Consider the following 19,245-nt stretch of genomic DNA (forward strand, 5'->3'; position numbering starts at 1 on the left):
TCACATTGCAGTGACTGGCACCTTGAGTTACACATGGTCTAGGTTAAACCTGAAGGCAGCAGATGACATAAAACAGAGATTACAGTTCAAAAAGTGGGTCCCAAACATACTGCATTGTCACATCTGTAAGCGGAACCTTGCTTAATCCTGTCTCTTGCCACTGTTAGAGAAATTTGCTACCAAAGGTAGCTCAGTTTCCTCTCCTGTAGTTTTCCAGAGGGGAACCAGATTCAGGCAGATGAGAAGAGACCACCATCCTAGAACAACAGCAGAAGTCGAAAATTCCTGCCCGTGGCCCGGAGCATAGATCTTTCCTCTGTCTGCCTATACCTCACATTTTTCCATCAAACTTATCATGCAGCCGCCTTGCCTCCCAGGTTACAAGTGGAGATGTGGATTTACGAAGTGGCTTGGGATGTGAACAATGATGCATACAGTGGCCTTGCTTAGGAGGGGAAGGAAAGCTCTTCCAGAGCTCCCCAGGGTGCAGGTGCCTCATCTCCCAGGTACAACAGGGTAGCTATGACAGCAGGAGCTACAAAGTTGGCTCTGTAAGAAGGCGGTTGTGTGGGTGCTCCAGAAGTCGTCAAACTGGTTATATTTGGCTGCACAGATGAAGAAAAACAAATAATCAAATATGTTACACAATGTTATTTTACTTACTCTTCTCCATTTTCTCCAGAATACCCACAGTTAATCCTGTTTCTTGAAAAATATGTGCAAACCTTGTTCTGCTGGGAAGGGGTTTTCCCCAGGTCAGTGAATCACGGCCTTCCCGAAATAATTTTTTTCCTCTGACGAAGGGCCTTTTGGTGAGGTCAGAGTACTGCGCTTATGTCGGGCCCCAGTTTGCAGTAGAGGCATTTCAGCTGCATTATTTCCATGTTGATAAACTCATTTCATGTCTCCAGCAGCACTGCTCATGTAAGACTACGAGGACTTCCACGGTGATTCACAGGAGAAGGCCCAGCTCCCCCAGCTCCTTTCCCTCTGGGGTACCAGAAATGTGCTAGAGGAAACTATGAAATACAGCAAGCGTAACTCACCTTTATTGTCTGGTAATTAGTGATAAACAGAAGTCCCAGGCCAGAGATGGGCCTGCCATTTTAACTATATATGACCTCCAGTGAGGCACTGTGTGGAAAAAAGGACTTCCATTTCTTATAAACCTGCTGCGTACCCCTTTCACCAGATGGTCCCGAGTTCTCGTGCCTTGAAAAATAGTGAATTATCATCACTTCGTAGTGAATTATCACTTCGTAGTCCCCTTCCCAGTGCTATTCGCACCTACAGAGACTTCTGTAACAGGGTGCCTTGGCCGCCTCCTTCCCTGCTCGGCACCGGCTCTTCAGCGCCCCGGGTGACCCCGCCGCCCTTCCCAGCCAGGCCGCTCCCCCTGCGGGCACCGCTTGGCGCTTATTGACCACTAATTTCACCCCCACGTCGCCCTTCGCCGTAACGAGGCCGCCCCCCCGCAGGCTCCCTTTCTGGAGGGATTTCAAATAAAAGCCGCCGCCGAGGCTGCGCCTGAGGGACGCTCCCGCCTCAGTGCCCGCCGCCCGCCCCGCGGCAGCGCCCCCTGGCGCCGCGCCCGCTCCTACTCGCACCTGCGCCGCCCGGCGCCTCCCTCCCTCCCTCCCTCCCTCCCTCCCTCCCTCCCTCAGCCCCGCCGCTGCCGTGAGGGGACGGCCCGGCCCGGCCTCGCCATGAAGCTGCACTTCAGCATCACCGCCGCCGAGGAGCTGCGGGAGAGGCGCGGGGGGCGCTACGTGGTGGGCGCGGGGCGGGGAGCGGGCGGTGGGGTTCGGCGGGGCCGGGCGCGGGTCTGACGGCTGTGTGCTTGCAGCTGTACTCGGTGTGCCTGGAGGGCTTCCTGCTCGGCAAGGCGCGGTACAGCCAGCTCCGCCGCTGGGACGCGCAGGTGAGGGCCGGCCGGGGGTGGCGGGGTAGGGGGGGCACCCCGAAAAGCCTCGGTGGGTGTAGCCTGCCGGGGTGCGGGCGGCTGTGGGGCCCCGCAGCCAGGCCGGGCCCCTGCGAGGTTCTGCGGAGCAGGAGGGACTCTCCTGGCCCTCACAGGCCCAGCGTGGGATGGGGCAGCGAGTTGTTCCTGCCCAAATCCGCGTTATTAAAGCCTTCCTTCATGCTAACGCCACAGGGAGGATGCGCCTGGTCCCAACCCGTGCCCTGCCCTCCCATCTGGCCCTCACACCCTACCTGGTCCCCCCGATGCTGTGCTGTTGGAGGGGCAGAGCTGCTGCTTGCGGGGCACCAGGGTGAAATCCAGCGGCAACTGAGGTAAATCCAAAAAAAAGCAAAGGGATGTGGCAGAAGGATATGGTAAGCTGGCTTAATGGGAAACATCACCCAAGCAGCAGCATCTGTGGGCTCCAGGTGCCTCTTTTCCTTGGCCTTGGGGGAGAGATGCAACTGCTTACTGGGGTCTTTAATCCTATGAACAACTCTAGAAAGTGTATAGAGGTCAGTCCAGGCAAATTGCACAGTCAGTTGCAGGGTTTTTTGGACAAGCCAGGGGTTAACCGAGTGTTGGATCCTTTGGCCCAAATTGCCTAAGCACTTACTTCAGGAGTGACCCTTTCCACACAAGCAATTACTAGGCAATTACAAAACAGCTGGAACACAGGCCTAGAGCATTCCAAGAAATAGTGGTCATCAGGGAATAATACATAGCCCCAGCTAACTGAAGTGGATTATTTCAGGGTGAATCTGCCTGTTTATCTCTGCTTTTGTTTTGTTTCTTGTCTGAGTTGCCTCTGTCCCTTTCCCCTCTATCCTTCCTCTGGTTGTCTTTGAGGAAGGATGCATGTGACGCAGAGCTCTTCTGTGGAAGCAGAGTGGCTACCAGCCTTTTCTTTGCTAGTCCGACCTCTGTCCTTTGCCAGTCCTTGGCTCCACCTGAAATCTCTCCCAGCTCTTCCATCAGTCTGAGTGCACACTGTCATCTCTGCTGAGCAGCCTTATTTAACTTGGCAGCCCTATTTTAGGGCCTTGTTTGATGAATGCTTCTCATGGTAGTGGGTTAGGTAGATGCTCCTTCTTTTGGCAGCCTTCTTGCTGTGCTCTCAGTTGCAGTGATGGGATCACTCTGGAGCAGTTTTTCAGCCAGCTGTGGGGATCGGTCCATCTCTCCCAACTCTGTGACTGCACAAGCAGTTGGAGTAGCACAGCTAAAAGGCAGTTGAGTCAGCAGTAGGGCTGCCATGGGAAGCAACGTCTGCTGAGGTGTGTTCTTGTGCCCCAGCTCTGCAATTCTTTTCCCTGTGGGAGCTCTCACAGTAATATTTTGCTTTGGTTAATGGAGCATATTGGATAACATATCTGAACTAATAAAGCAGCTTATGTATTTGCTTGCTTTTTCTTTAAGGCTTACTGTTTCTTGCTCAAGAGGTTTTTAAACTTCATTAATGCTCTCAGCATTCTCTGCATCCTCTGTAACTGACAGTTTGCTGCTTGCTGGGCTTTACAACTCGTTAGCTGATTTTTATTTTTCACTCCTTCATTCCTGCTGTTGGTAGCTGCCATACTTGGTCTTGAAGCTTACAACTACACTGCTGTCCCTTAATTGTCTTCCCTTCACTTATGTGAGGTTGCTCATCTATAATTATTATATCCTGTTCTGCTTATTTTGCTTGAAATACTCTGTTAAGGTAGAAAAATGCACACACACAAGAATTCTTAAACTTCAGGATACAGTAATTTCACCCTTCTGATCAGATCACACATTATAGTGTCCACAAAACCTCACAGATGCAGCAATTCTGTGATGGATGCAGGATGTCAATTAGAAATAAGCTTCCCCCGTGGACAGATTTCTGCATGATTGTACTTGATGGTATTTCTTGAACACTACTCTGGAGGATCTGTCTCTGACCTCTGTTGGATGTGATGCTGGACTAGTTGTGTCTGATCTCCTTCAGAGTGGCGATTTCTAAAGCACTGCTATTCCACCTCTACAAGCTCCTCTCCTAACTTGTGATACAAAATCAGGACACATAACTTTTGTTTGTGAGGCTGTGCCTTACCTGCCCTTTTTTTCTTGCTGTGCATTTTCCTGCTCCCCATCACTTTACATTCTAAGAGTGCTTCTATTCTTTGATACTCCCAAACTCTGTTCCTTGCTGTCTCCCAGAGCAGTTGTTCTCTGCAAAAGGACTGTCTGAAGGGAGCAACTGTTCAGAGGCGGTGTAGTGTGATGGAGCATGAGGTTTTGGACACATTGTTGAATGGGGAGGTGCAGGTATACTAACTCTGAGCAACATTGCCTTACCTCCAAATGGGATTTTCAGCCTTAAGCTGAGCACCGGAGGCAAATGGTATAGAGGGAGGTGTGAACAACCAAGAATGATATCCTAAAAGAGATCTTGCTTAGAAGGAGTTGCTTAGGCAAGGCTGGCAGAAATGTTGAGGAGAGCAGTGCAGCTTTAGCCTTTCTCCGCTTGTGGAGTAGGCACTTGGCTGTGGATTGCTAGAAGGTGCCTGTCTTGGTCTGAGGATTTACTCCCTTGACCTTCCTCTGGGAGATGGGGCTTTGTGTTGGCTGTAAGAGGGTCCAGAGGTGGCTCTACCTTCTCCCCTTTTGCCCCTTCTTTTATGAGCTAGAGCATTCAGTCGTGGGAAATCCAGTTTTCGTTCCCTCCTCTGTCTTGAGTATTTAGGTATTAAGTATTAGCAGTAGGAAGGACAGCTGAAGGACTCGTCTCCCTTTGCTCAGGATGAATGCCATACACATTGGGCAGTGTTCCTTATTGTTTGCACTTGCTGAACTAAGACTTGTGTAGCCATTCTCTGCAAATGACTGTGAACAGCTTCAGCAGGAGCGTTGATGGCAGATGGATGTGCATTTTAAGGATCTAAGCTTTGGCCCTAGATTTATACAAGGACAGCTAGGCAGTGCTCTATACTGTAGCCATGTTCTCCTCTGGCTTTAGTTCTGTGGGGACTGCACACTGACCAGAGCACTCCTAATAGAGCTGTGGGTCTTTATTCTGCTTGTGGAGAGGTAAGGCTCTCTTGCAAGCATATACAAGTGACAAACTTCTAGAGTGGGGCTAGAGATTACCTGGACAGTGGTTTGTGCACTAAAAATGTTACTGGATTTCCTCGAAATTGAACAGTTGCTGAGGACACAGGCTCTCCTTGGTTTCCACCTTTGTGATGTTGTGATGTTTGCCAAATGGCTTTTCAGTTTGGCAGCTGCTTAACGTGTCCGTCTAAATGAGTATCATAATAATGAACCTATGTTCTGTTGTAGGACTGACAGGAGCAGATTATTTCTTGCAATTGTTGGAGTAGTCACTGGTTTACTTCAAGGGAGGGAATAAATAGGAAGTGTCCTCTGTAGGATTAAGAGTGAAATGCAGCACTGATGGATTCTGGTCATGATGCCAGCCTCTACTGAGTCAGTTAGCAGCATCTGTTGTTGGTATGAATGACTGTTGGGAAAATAGTTCTAAAAAACCTGATAATCACAATAAAACAATTGGTAAAAAGGAATTAAATATAGAAAATGTTTTTTTAATTTCATTTAGCCAGTCATGTACCTGAATAGTCTGATACCTTTGATTGCTTGGACAGTTTCTGCATATGTATATTTTAATTGTCACATGAAACATGTTTAAGCATTTTTAATCTTAGAATAGTGTCTCCTCTTTTTTTTTTAATAGAGAAAGAAATGCCCAGAGGCCTGTTCATTCTGTATGTAATCCATACATAATATCTTTATATTTATAATGCTGCTCTACTTTTTTCAGGTTAGCACTTTTGTTTCTGGTGCTCTGTCTGACTTTGGCATTTGCACACCTATGATGGAGCATGGCCCTGGGTGAAATAGCTCGTCTAGACAGCATAGGCAGGACCTGACACCAAAAAGCAAACCTATGGGATTAGACTAAGTGGGAGATGATTAATTCTGGTCGACTGCACTTTAAAACTGATGATGTCTCCTGCTGAGGAGGGGAATATTTATTGCAGAAAGATGAAAAAGAAACAGCACCAGCTATGGCATGTGTCTTTACTCCCCTTTTTGGAGAGATTACCTCTTAGAGCTTAAACCTGTCATGTTTAGGGAAGCTGCTCTATCTCTTTTAGGTGGAAATCTTGGAGGAAGAATAACTACCTCTTCCACTAGGTTGGAACATCCTGTCTGGGCTTCTAGCACATTCAGATTTAAGCTTGTTTTCGTGATCCAGTCTCCTGTGGGCTTTCCTGCCACTTGCTCTTGAAGCTGCCTCTGGAGTGGGAGCTGGAAGTGGAGCTGTGCCCAGCCTCCACTGGGTGCTGGGTTGTGGGCTGTGAGGCATGACAGGCCCAGGCAGCTGCTGTGTGTTGTTGACAGGAGCTGCACATAATGTCTGCAGAGAAGCTGCTTGGTCAGGCACGCAGAGGCCAAAGGATGGGAGTCCTCCCCTTGGACCTTGTGGAGCAGGATGGCTTGGAAGTACCTGTCTGGTCAACTAGGTCCAGTCAAGAGAAAACGGCAGTGCACAGGGCACCCTGGCTTGGGGCTCAGACACGTGTCTTCTGTGGAGTGGCTTTAGGTTGCAGAAACAAACCCAGAGCCTTGAAAAAAATGGTCAGAAGCAGATTTTGGGTAGGAGACCCATCTATTGTGGTGGTGGTGGCCTGGCAGGGCAGCAGGCAGTTGGCACCTGGCACCATCAGGTACGGTGGTGTTGTTGACTTGCATTTAAAATGTACCCTAGGCTGTTGGGTTTGTGAAGACAAATATTGGCTAGTTTCATTCTGCTATAATGAAATTTCATGCTGGTGGCTGATGATCTGGTTGACTTTCAGCACTGTACACAAATACACACTTAAAGTTTATGGGCATTTTTCTTTAATTCTTTGAGATGTGAAAAAGTCTGATCAGTTGGGAGAAGTTTCTCTTCTCTGTAGCCCAAATCCCGAGGACACACAATTGCATTTCAAGAAACTGACCAAGCAGCCAGCACTGAGATGAATTAATTATTTTTTTAAGTAGGCCAGAGTCTTGGCTTGTGCAAACTCATGATAACAGACAGCACCATTTTGTGTAGGTGAGGCATGGCCTGAACGCAGAGGGAAGAAAGAGGACCTCCTTGTTGTCAATGTGGCTCTGACTTTCCAACTTCTGGCAAATTTTTTTGCTGTATCTACTCAGTTTGCCTGCCTGTAGAGCAGAGATAATATTTTTCAGTCCCTGGGGGAAGATCACATGTGTGAAGGACTTTGAAGATAAAAAGCACTCTATACTAGCTATTACTGTTAGCTTTACATAAAACCAAAAGACGTAGTGTTATCTAACTCTTTTATGCTGTGTATCTCAGAGCAATTCACGCATATCTAATAATAAAGAACTCAGAAATAGCAGTGTGTTGCCAATGTAGGGAAAGTGGAGCTGTGAGAATATGCCTCACTCCTGTTTTTAGCCAACCGGCAGGAGAAGGTATTGCTAATTCTTGCACCTTTTTTTGTTTTTTTTTTCTTCAGGCTTCAGCTGCTGGAGTCATGTGAAAGACTTGGGCAGCTGGGGCCAGAGGGAAAATGTCATCTTGCACAGGATTTAGTGACACTAATTGCTGAGTTGAATACTGGTGCTTAAAATTTAATTAGTAGTAATGTCTTAGCGTACTATAGGAGTCTCATTTTACTGATTAGATGCCATATTGTTTTGATTTAAGTGAAGGAGTGTTTCCAGGCAAATTTGCTGTATTTTGCTGTGTTTAGTAATGTGCATATTGGGAAGGTAAACATAGCTCATCTTTCTCTTGAGATAATTTGCCTATAGCAGAGAATTTTTACACTTCCAATTGACCAACTACTGCCCAAACCTATATTGGAACTATCTTATGTTACCATAAGATAATGTAATTGTGGTTCTCTAGTCCTTTCAGGTCTGTTTATAAATGAGGTAGAGTTTGTACAGAGACATTATGCTCTTATTAGCCGATTGATATAGCTGGAGGAAGAATCAAACTTTCAGATAGTTTGTGTTCCTGAAAGATTCTCTGGTTTTTGTTGTTGGGTTTTTTTGTTTGGTTTTTTTTTTGTTTGCTTGTTTGTTTTTTGTGGGTTTTTGGTTTTTTTTTTTCCTTTGACAGTATTAGGTGATCTGATAAAAGTTACTACCTCTCACGGACAAAATAATAAGAGCCTCTGAGGTACCACAAGTCAAGGGCAGAAGTCACCAGCCCTTGAAAAGTATAGATCAAAGAAATGCTGTATGGACATATTAGGAAGAGAAGACATCTGTAATCATATCTTGTTTGTCTATGAGGTGTTTAAGACCTAGCTGATAAGGTTAATACAATGCTACTTTTCTGGAGCAGGAGCTCAGAAGTGGTAAGACTGTAAAAATGAGAAACCCATCAAAAGAGGTTGCTCACTTGGGCTGTCTTCTGGTGGCTGCCTGGGCAAAGGCATTGCCCTCGCTGTGGGCCCTGAGGGTCATCAGGGAGGTGCTGGGTGGGTACCCCATGCCCTTTGTAGGTCATCATGTCTCACTGTCAAAATAAGAGAGCATTGAAAGCTCCTTGGAAACTATGTATACTTCTTCACTGATGCGGAGCTTTCCTTTGGCTGTTTTGCAGCTGAGGCAGCTTTTTGGGAGTGCCGTGCCTGCTTTCCCTCCAAAGTTTTACCTGGCAATGACCAAGTCGATGGCAGATGAGAGACGGTCTCAGCTAGAGCAGTACCTTCAGAATGGTAAGCTTGGCTGTAACAACCTGATCAGCTTTCATACATAGGGCTTAAACCTTTGAGGATGTGTCTACAATTGTGACTGCAGCTCCTATACTGAGCTGAATAAGGGTGTATCTAAAAGTCTGGGGCTAAGCGTTGCAGCCCTGTCCTGTCTGTTGGTTCACTGGCTCTAGAACAGCAGCATATCATGTTTCTCTTATTTCTGAAGCGGCTGCCTTTCTGCAGCTTTCCCAAAAGGGTGCAGTTTCACACTAAACTTAAGCCAACTTGGCCTTCTGGTGAGAGCCTGTAGTCTGGCCATTCTCTGTTCTTCCGGATCAATGAGCTGAGCCATCCATCCCTGCTGCTTCACAACTGCCAGAGCTGACATGGGGCCGGGTGTGAGAACTCATGGCTGGTGGGTAAAAGAGGGAGGCAAAAAAGACAGGCACTTGGACTGGTAGAAGTGTAATATGGAACTGGGCTCTACATAGAACTCTTCCCTTCAAGGGTTTCCAGGCAGACTTATGAGAATTATAACAAGAGTTTGTAGAAAAATTAAATCTCAGGCACAATGAGTTATGCTATAAACCAGGTCTGCAGGATCCCTAGAATCCATCTCCTGAGTTTCATGTAAGCCAAGAAATAAAAAAATGTAACCATTTCAACTACCCAGAAAGAAGGGTGTGTGAGGGGATGCGCTTAAAGAGGTTTTGTAGCCTCTGGCCTCAGATACTTTGTGCCAAGACTTACAAAACAGAAACCCAAGATTAGTCTTTAAAATCTTACTTAGTGATTATTTTATCTTTTTCACTCGAGTATTCAACAGTTCCTTTTAGAGTTACTGGCCATGGGTGATCACGGCATTACATTGCCAAGAACCTTACTTGTTTTGGGAGAACAGCAACACTACATGTATTTTGCACTGTTCATAGCTTCAGTGATTTAACAACAGGCTAGTAAAGGTAGCTGTGCAGAAATCAAAGGATGAGTAAAGTAGCACTGACGGTTTAACCAACCGTCAGATTGTATACATCTTGTCTTTAGACACTAGCCGTGTTTTTCATCTTTTGGCTAAGTTTGGTTTCCTCCCTCCCCATTTTCCTCTTGTTTTTCAGTTACTTTGGATTCAAATATTACCAACAGTGATGTCTTCATAGGTTTTTTCCGAAAGCTACAGCAGGTAAGTTTTGAATTTTTCAGCCAAATAGTTTGTTATATGAAAGAGTTGAAATATTATCCTACCTCCTGAGTTCAAGGCTTCCTTTGCTATCTTCCTTTCCTTGTGTTCTTAGCGTATTGGTCTGTCTTGTAAAGCAGCGAGTTCCAATGACAGAGTGTTCTCTGTGAAATCTGGGTGGCAATAATAATAGTATTGCTATTGTTTTGTCCATGTACAAACTTGTTTCTCACATGGGAAGAACTATTTGCTTTGTTTTTATATCCTGTGGCATATCTGATGAATCTTTTGCCTCTAAACAGTTCCCAGAAGAGTCTTTGTGAGAACTCAATAGAAGGATTACACACATTCTTGGATTTTGCAATTGTAAATGCTTTTTGGTAGTGTCAGTGCTTTGGGCTGATAAGTGTATTGATGACTGCTGTGAAAATGTCATGTTCTCTTATCTTGCAACTGTAGTGATGGGCAGAATCTGGCATGTATTTGGGTTGTTGCAAACCTAGATGACTTTTGAAATCCTTTTTAATGTGGTCCATTACATGTGTGATCTTTCTTTGGCAGGCTTGGCGCCTGGATAGCTCTTGCTTGTGTCTGACTACTGCAAGGTCCCTTTTCTTCCCTTACCTCCTTTCCAGCTGCTGTGGTTCTTATGAGGATAGTAGTATTTTGGAGCAGGTGGGTGCAGTATGACTCCAAAAGCATTTTCACAGAAGGGATGCTGCTTTAGTTTTCTGGGAAGTGCTTGGCATGCTGCTGGTGCTGCTGTAACCTCGCTTGCAGTGAGTTGTTCTGGAGAGGGGATGTCTTGATGGACTGAGTAAGAGCTTTGTGACTCGAGAGCACTTCACTTGCTATGTGTGATTAAGGTATGTAAGGAGAGTTCAGAAAGGCTATAGAAAATGGTGTGAAGAAGTATTCCTAACAAATTCTAGAAAGGTTTTTCCTATATACTTCATAAATAAAAAGTATATTTTATTTACAGTCTCTTAAATTTGGACCTACTGAGGTGTTCAAGACAGTGAATGAAAAGCCCCTTTCTGATTAGGGATTTCTTTTGTGAGAAGCAGCCTCTCTTTAGTTCTGATCCAATGCCTGTTATAGCCCTACAGATAACTCCCAGTAATTACTACTGAGTCTTAATTAGTCTTGATGAGACTGATAAGAGGTCTGCTAAAGAAAGTTAAATCCATCAGGAATGCCCTCAAACACTGCCAACTGACTTTTTTTGACAAAGTTCTGGCAGGAAATAACTCTTCAAAATGCATGTTTGCAGTGTTTAAAGATGTCTTTTGGCATGCCAGTATTGTGGATTTCTCTTAACATACCATCAGAAATGATGTTGTATATTTAGGTTTTTCTTTACGGCAGGACCTTTTGGTGAAGAGGGGTGACTTGATAAGTACATATGTAATACTTACTTGATTTACAGGTTATGTACATATGTGTGTGTGCTTATTAAGGCATACGATGACTGTGCTGCCAAAAGCAGTCACTTATTTGGTAGAGTTCAAGGTAGGCACTGAATTATACCTTAAGTGTTAGTGTAAGTACATTCTCAAGACATAATATTAAGTCAAATTTCTGTTCCACAATACAGTGTATTTTCATACACGATGTTTAGGCTTCCTGCTTGGCAAAGACAGTAGTTCTCCAGCTTTTTTTGTTTACAATTTAAACTTAAAATGGTTGTGCTTACAGAAATTACTGCTTCATAATACAAATAGCAGTAGTGCTTTATGTGTTCTTTCATCATGGTAAAGAACAAATTCCTAAGAGAGATCGAATAACTTTGTGAAAGACAGGAGTGCATCCACTGTCATTAGCTGCGCACAGTGCCTTTAACTGGTGTAACTGATGGGTGAATAAGTATTAATTTTGGCTATTAAAGAATCTCAACAGACTTGCTTTGTTGTGCATGTTGCAGTATTTATTAGGTACTGTGACTTGTGAGATGTTTTATGGCAGAGTGACAACATTTCTGTAACAGCCTTGAAAGACATGGAGTGAAGTTAATCTTTAAAGCACCTCTGTACTGTTCTTTCCTTCTCCATTGTTGAAGATGTGTAGGCAGCACTTAGCGTCCTACCCGTTGCTTAGGAGTGAAAACATAGTTAGGGTTTCACTGTTAAATGCTACTTAGTGTTAAAACCAGGCATTACCCCAAACTTGCTCTTGTTTATGTTACATTGCAAGAGGGATGATTAATGAAAGATTCAAGAGTAAAACATCATTAAAATGGTGAAATAGCATGCTCCTTTTCTGTCAATGACATGGACTGGCTTTGACTAGTCAGTCTTGGCTACCTGAAACAAGCTAGTGCACACCTGTACAAGCAACCTGCCAGCTAATGTGGGAGAAGTGGCAGAGGGACCGCACTGCAGGTGGTGATGAACGGGAAGCAGTCAGCCACTTTTCTGCCACCACAGCTGTTTATTGAGCACAGGTCTGTCTGCAGATAAAACCAGTGCAGCTTTTGTAATAGAAACCTTCAGTTTTAATAGAATGAGAAGATAGGAAACCAGAGGCGAATGAGATTGCTAGGCTAGTTTTTTTTCCTAAAAATTCTACTGCTGACTTTTTTCACCTTCACTTCTGTCTTCCATTATAAGAGAGAATAGAGCTGTCCTCTCAGGTAGTCTGCTAGTGCTTGCTTTGTTTTCTTGGCTTGTCTTAAAAACAGCAGTATTTAGGCTTCTAGCTGAAGATATTTGTATATGTGACTAAAACAGAAGATGCAAAGGAAAAATCAAACTGAATTTAAGACCTTTTTGGTCCTTGTCCTGTGTTTTGCTTCTGAATGGGGTTGTGAAGGGTATGCTGAGACCAGCACTCCCTGGAGTGGTAGTGGTGTGCAAGGACCATGGCTTTACTGCAGCTGCCTGACAGTGTTGAATATGACTCATCTGTATCTGCACTCAGCATCACACCAACCAGCTATATCCCCCTGATCATATCTAACAGGGCAAACTTTTGAAGTGGAGACAAGCCCATGCAGGTTAACCCTGCTTTCCAGGCCCCTGTTTTTGCCCAGCACCACCTTTACCTGTTGCATAGGTTGTTGTGGTTTGCTCCTTATAGCAGGCATGCTCTGGCTGTTTCCCCAGCAACCTAATCTCATGGCAGAAGTTGTCAGGGGACAGCAAGGCTCCTGACAAATGGGGAAGCAGCTTGGCACAATGGATGCTTTGCTCAAAACGAACATTGCTGAAATATTTACCAACACTATCGTGTAGCAGAGTTGAACAACGTAGCCCATAACCTCCCTGCCCCTCCCCTCTTCCAAACTCTGCAAACTTGGCCAGTGACCAAGCTGGAGAGACAGATTCAATATGTGCTCCACTACCTCCAGCCCTTAGGACAAATGGCACAGTTCTTGCAAGAAGTCATTAACAAGATGAGACCATTGTGGCTGTGTCATGCCTTCTCCTTTTTCATCAGGAGAAAGATGGTATGAGCAGGTACATACATTCCTATCAGTCTCATTTTAATGCAACTCATCTATATCCTTGAATGAAATATGAGATCATGGTCTGTCTCTGTATTGGGCACCCATGGAGTAATGTGATGTATTCAGGATGCAACTGTGAGGGCAGCCAGTCATTATGCATTTATGAATAAAATTGAGACATATTTCTTTGCAGCAGCAGAGGTTTGGAGTTAGTGATCTAGGAGGCCGATCTTTTCCAGTCTGTGTTGCTGGTAAACAGCAGCCTTTAGCATGAGCAAAAGAATTCAGGTGTTGGCAAAAGGACAGATGAAAAGTTTCTGAGTACTTGAGCAAATAGAGCCAACCAGTGCCTGATAACAGGCAAAAAGCAGTGTTCTTATGTGGTCCTTCATCAAAGGACTCCGATGTAAGGTGGTTTCCTTCCAAAGAACAAGCATGAGGCCAAGAATTGAATACCATAAGAGAGCTGTGGTGTGTTTGCTATTGAGAGTGTAGGTAAAATGTAACCCAGAAATCTGCAGGTGTTACCAGGAATCAAAGCTGGTCTGATCATGGGCTGCATTTTCTTGGGATAGAGCCCCTGTCTCTGACCATGCAGCCTCTGTTTCTCTGCAACGCACTTACCATTTGTGCACGCAATGGAGGAATACACGTTTGTAATATTCCTCTGTACTTGCTCACAGTAACTCACAAATGTGTTTGGATGTGTATGTATACAAACAGAAGTCAGGCTGAGTATCTACGATTTCAGCACTGCTCTAAAAATGTTATTTCTTTCATATCAAGCCAGGTTGGGTTTCTTATTTATGAACTTCTATTTCAAAAGTACAGCTGGCCAGGAATCTGAATTTCATGTGGGAAGTTCCCATACTTTAAGACTTTTATTGTGTGCTGGCCAGCAGGAAAGGTTTCTGGCATAGAATTTCTGAAGAATTTTAATACAAGGATGTCTGTTTTATTTTTGTTTCAATATTAAGATGCAATTCAGTCCCCTGACCTGCTGTTCTTTTCAAATATGTTGTAATAAGGGCCTCTGTTCTCACCATTTCTTCTTTTATGGCCCATGCTGCTTAGCTGAGCAACAAATTCATTGAGAGCTTGCCGAGAGTTCAGATTGGCGTTGACTTCTGTTAAAACAAAACCACTTAATTTTAAGTTTTCTAATGGAAAACTGTGGGGGAACTATATAATAGATATCTTTTTCTGGGTTTTGTTTGTTTGGGTTTTTTGTTGGTTTTGTGGGTTTTGTTTGGTTTTTTCCCCAAAAATTGTTCTTTTCATCAAAACCAAAAAATGGAGAAAATCCCTCACCAGCTCTGTATTATTCTGTGTTCTTATATTAATGACTGAGCTGCACTTCAAGCTGCTGGGGCAGGCAAGTGGGGAGTGGGCAGCAGTTCTAGATGTTTCAGGAGATTTTTACCACAGGTAATAGTGACAGCGCTAAGGGAAGATTCAAATAAGCAGTATTAAGGGATACAAGAAAGTGTCCAATTCTAGTTACATGGCATGTTCCCTGAATTTCAGGAGCAAAACTGTAGCAAAAGTACTACTGAACATGTGCTGTTGCCAAAATACAGGTTTTTTGATATTGGTGCCTGTTTGAAGTAGATGAGACAATGACTCTACTGCATTTTCCAAAACTAAAATAGTAGCTTGGGAGAAGATCTGAACTTTTCTGACTCACTGCTGCAAATTTCTTTCAAAACTATTTTTCTGTCCATTTTGGAAGTGGTTGGGATTGCCATGTGCACTTACTAAATGGATTATCGCTAACACTGATAAATGCTCTTCCCTTTGTGTTTGTATTAAACTTATGTTGGAGTCTCTTGTGTTGTTTTAGGGACATGTCTGTATTTGTATTTCTTCACTTAACACTGTCTTCTCCTGCCTTACAAACTGCACTGTTTCCTCCTTTTGTTTTTATGTAAGTAAATTTTTTTGGTCTCAACAATACTTCGCTGATAAGAGGCTAAACACAAATATTTATAACACTGAACAATGTGTGGAACTTCTGGCACAGACAGTTCTGCCTTCTGGGGTAAAAGCATGTGATAAAGGGGGGGGGGAAAATCCCCAAACCCAACAGTTTAAGATAACTCTTATTTTTTGTTTGCTGTGTCATAGCCATATTAAGAGAACAGTAATCAAAAGTTGGAGATAAGAAAGTAGGGAATTTGTCCCCAAGACCATGAAATGAAGCTGTGTGTGTAGCTCAGTAGAGTCAATAAGATAAATTAAAGCAGTTTTTAAAAGACGACTGTGGAAACTACTGGTTTAAGTATTCAACAGTGATACTTGATGTGACCATTCTAGATGGGACTGAGATTTTCTTTTCTCTAATACATCCTTTCTTGTAGAGCTTCAGATTAATCTGCCTACTAATATGTTGCATGGTATTTGTGGAGAACTCAAATTTCTTGGAAGTAGCTTGAAAGTTTGGATCGTGATTTTCTTTTTCCCCTCATGATTGCTGAGTAGTGAGGTGGCAAGTAGGGTAGGGTGCTGCGAGGTGTGACTCCCTTTGAGTGGCAGAAGGGTAAAGTGACCTTTGTGTCTCTGACCCTGGGCTGCCACAGTGGACCAGGTGGCCTGTACCCAGGCTGTGAAAGCTGCAGGAGCAGCAGTGAGGATCTGAAGTAGATGCGTAAGGTCCTCCATGCCCTTTCCCTATGGGAGCTTCAGCATTAGCAGCCCACGCCCAGAAGCACTTACTGCGGTGTGTGAGCCTTTGCGCTCGCCTTCACCTCCAGCACTGCTGAGTCCTGGGTAGTAAACTGGCTGTATAGTGACCTGCTTGCTCTTTGTTGAGGGTCAGTAATGAGTTACATGTCTTTATCTCATTCTGATGTTTTCATCCCATGTTTGTTCCACATTTCACATACATTTTTATCACATGTGAAATGTTTCATACCAAAATAAGTGCACCAAAGGCATTTGCGAGGAAGTGTCTGCTCCTTCCCATTTGAGGAAAGTAGTAAAGTACTTGGGTAAGCACAGGAGATGATCCTCGATGTAAGGGAGAAGGACTTTTGTATCTCCACAGAAGCAAAGTAACGCTTATTTTAATTAGGAGGAATGACTAGACCTGTCTCCTGCATAAGAATGAAATTTGTTTGGGGATAAAGATTAAATCTGTGTGGATCCCCAGAAGGACTTCAGACAGGGCATTGTCTAAGGCCTTGAGAAGAGGTTCTCTTGTTCTTTAATATGTGCAAGCAGATGTATACACATGCAGCTAGGTGAAATACTGGGTGTCAGGAAAATCTGTGGGAAGTCTTTAAATAAAATAAGTCTGTTTAAATAAAAAATTGTTTTGTTTTGGTTTTCCTCAAGATCTTTTTTCCCCACATATCATTCTACAAACTTTTGATAACATGTTCTTAATTTTTAGATGTTGTGGAAGAAAACACTTCTTGTTTGCATTTGATCTTACCTTGAAATAACTCTTAATTAAGCCAAGTTTACTGGAAAATGTGGTCTTTCTGACCCAAAAAAGTTACCAATCTGAGCTGAGTTAGTTAATTGGAGTCATACATCCTAGCATGTTCTCCAGGGTACCCAAAGAGGGGTAATGGAGCACACAGCATAAATGTCAGCCCTGCCACCCTGCTCTTGCTGACATCGCAAGAGTCAGGAGATGCTCCTATTTACAGGCACCATGAAGATTCTGCAGCAAGATATCGAGAGTACTTGAAACCTAAGGGCTCCCAGGGAGTCTTCCATATCTTCTACCAGGCTAGCGAAGGTGGATGTAAGAAATTAAAATCTAATGTTGCATGCGGTATGTACAATTACAGCATTTTGCTCCACGATGAATCTCAAGGGAAGTACCTCTCCTTAATTAATAAAAATGCCAGAAGGACCATTGCTGTCCTCTGATACAGTCAACAGGAAGAGGAGCTGCAGCGATGAGTTTCTGCCACCTCATCCAGATGCATCCCCAAGGGAGTTCTCAAACTAGTCTCCAACCTCTTGAAACAAGTAACTGACTTCTCATGCATAGCGAGGCGTGGGGCTTCCTGAGTTTGAGCTCAGGAAAATCTTTTATGAAAATATAAAGTCTTGATATAAAACTAGTGGAGAATACCCCATTCCTGTCCACTACTTCATAGTTAGAAATGTGTGCTTTACTTCTAGTCTGACTGCGTCTATCATCAGCTGACAGCCAATGGATCTGGCTTCTGTACTTTAGTTTTCCAGATTGCAAATCACCCCTTTATTATGTCTAGACATAAGGCAGTTCTCTGAGGTCACTTATTTGAGACCTGTTTTCTCATGACCTAAATGCTTTCAGGTTTCTTCTTTATATCCCCTTTCCATTTGCGGTGGTTTTGAACCTCAGGCACTGGCACTGCACAGTATTCCAGTAGCAGAGGCTCTGGAATATTAAGATACTATAGCCTCGTTAATCTCACTGGAGATTTTCCTATTTATATGTACAGGGATGCATTTTTTCCTTTTGGCAAGATTGTGGCTTTGAATATTCACATGCAGCTATTTATCCACCTCCTCTTTTTGGAGTCTCTACTTCCTGGGACAGTGACTGCATCATTCCTACACTGAGACCCTAGGTAACCTGTGTTCAGCTTAACATCGAAGTGACCCTCCTCTAATTCTGCAGTATCTTCCCACTTGCTGTTCTGCATATGTTTTTTTTGTCATCTGCAAGCTTTAACAGTAATCTTAGTAACTTACTGCTTAGTAAACAGTAATCTCAATTGTTTATTTTACTTGAGTAAATAGGGAAATGGAGCATCAGCATCTTCAGAGGGGCTCCAGAAATATGGAAAGCAATAAAACAGTGTTCTGTTTCTACCTAACAGGATACATTTAAGATCCAAACCCAGAGAGCCTTTTTGGATGTTTACCTCGCTGATGGCAGCAATATTAGACTTGATATCCAGACATCGGACACTGCAGAAAGAATATTAGAGGTAATGGGTTTCTAGAATTGTGTTGAAATTTTCCATTTGTGAGGAGTGGGCAAAAATGAAGATAATTTCAGTCAGGAAAGAATAAAACTCCCTATCTGAAGACATACAAGAATATCTTCTGTGGTTTTTGAGGGGTTTATAGTACCAGGGGCAAGGGAGGTGGGGGGCATTGCCGATTTTGCAGGTGAGCTTTTTTGGTTCTTAATTTATCCATAACTTACCTCTTCTTAATGTTATGGACCCTCTGCTTCTATGGCATTTGGCTGTCAAGTTCAGCCATGTATGTTTCCTTCATGTATGATAGAATCAGAAAATATATACTATTCTTTATGGGGACACATTCTTAATTAAACACCCTTTGGTTTAGCACAGTGTGGGTGAATGTGCTTGAACACTGTAGTCAGAAATGATGCTCTAGTCTTGGCTTATGTCTTAACTGGTGCACTGCCGTTAAAACTTAGTGTGTAGCTGATATGTCTTGTTTTTCTGCATGCTTCTTTACTTTGTTTTGTGTCCCTTGATGTTTGCTGTGAAACTGTGGGACTTCCTTTGCAGTGTTGGCATGGTTCTAGCACTGTAGCTCTGGGATGTCCATAACAGCTGTTATAATACATACAGTAAACAATTGCTAGTTACATTTTGAAACCAGTAGCAACCAAATGTTGTTTACACAACTGGCTGGCTTGTGTTTGAAACTTTCAGCTGGGGTTCCCTTCTTATGCCAGGAGAGGAGGAGCAGCAGTGGCCCTGCATGTTTTGTGTATTTGCATGTGTGTGTGCATGAGCAAAGCTGAAGCCTCTTCCTCAGTTGCTCCTATTTCCTAATCTTAACAGCAATAACAAAGCGTACAGCTGCCAGATGGGTACCTTTCTTTGTCAAGGGAATCTGAAATTTTCCTCTCACCATACAGAAAATTGTGTACTGTATTTCTGTTGTGCCTTTGCAATCTGAGTTTGTGGAGGTAGTTCTCAGCTGGCTATAGGTACAAGCGAGCTGAACATGT

The 19,245-nt window shown here is 43.7% G+C and overlaps 1 protein-coding gene across 13 annotated transcripts in view; it reads left to right on the plus strand.

Annotated features, from left to right (window-relative positions):
• Positions 1 to 1,651: 1,651 nt before the first annotated feature.
• Positions 1,652 to 19,245, plus strand: part of SNX31 (sorting nexin 31) — a 32,851-nt gene continuing 15,257 nt past the window's right edge. For 6 of the 13 annotated variants that reach the window (XM_075141374.1, XM_075141371.1, XM_075141376.1 and 3 more), the window contains exons 1-5: positions 1,652 to 1,772; positions 1,847 to 1,921; positions 8,586 to 8,700; positions 9,795 to 9,859; positions 18,131 to 18,241. In XM_075141374.1, coding sequence (XP_074997475.1) covers positions 1,707 to 1,772; positions 1,847 to 1,921; positions 8,586 to 8,700; positions 9,795 to 9,859; positions 18,131 to 18,241 — 432 coding nt within the window. In that variant the 5' untranslated portion in view covers positions 1,652 to 1,706. The other 7 variants (XM_075141372.1, XM_075141381.1, XM_075141378.1 and 4 more) reach the window with 7 other exon arrangements.

Source organism: Calonectris borealis, chromosome 2, assembly GCF_964195595.1.
Source record: "Calonectris borealis chromosome 2, bCalBor7.hap1.2, whole genome shotgun sequence".
Taxonomy (NCBI): Eukaryota; Metazoa; Chordata; class Aves; order Procellariiformes; family Procellariidae; genus Calonectris; species Calonectris borealis.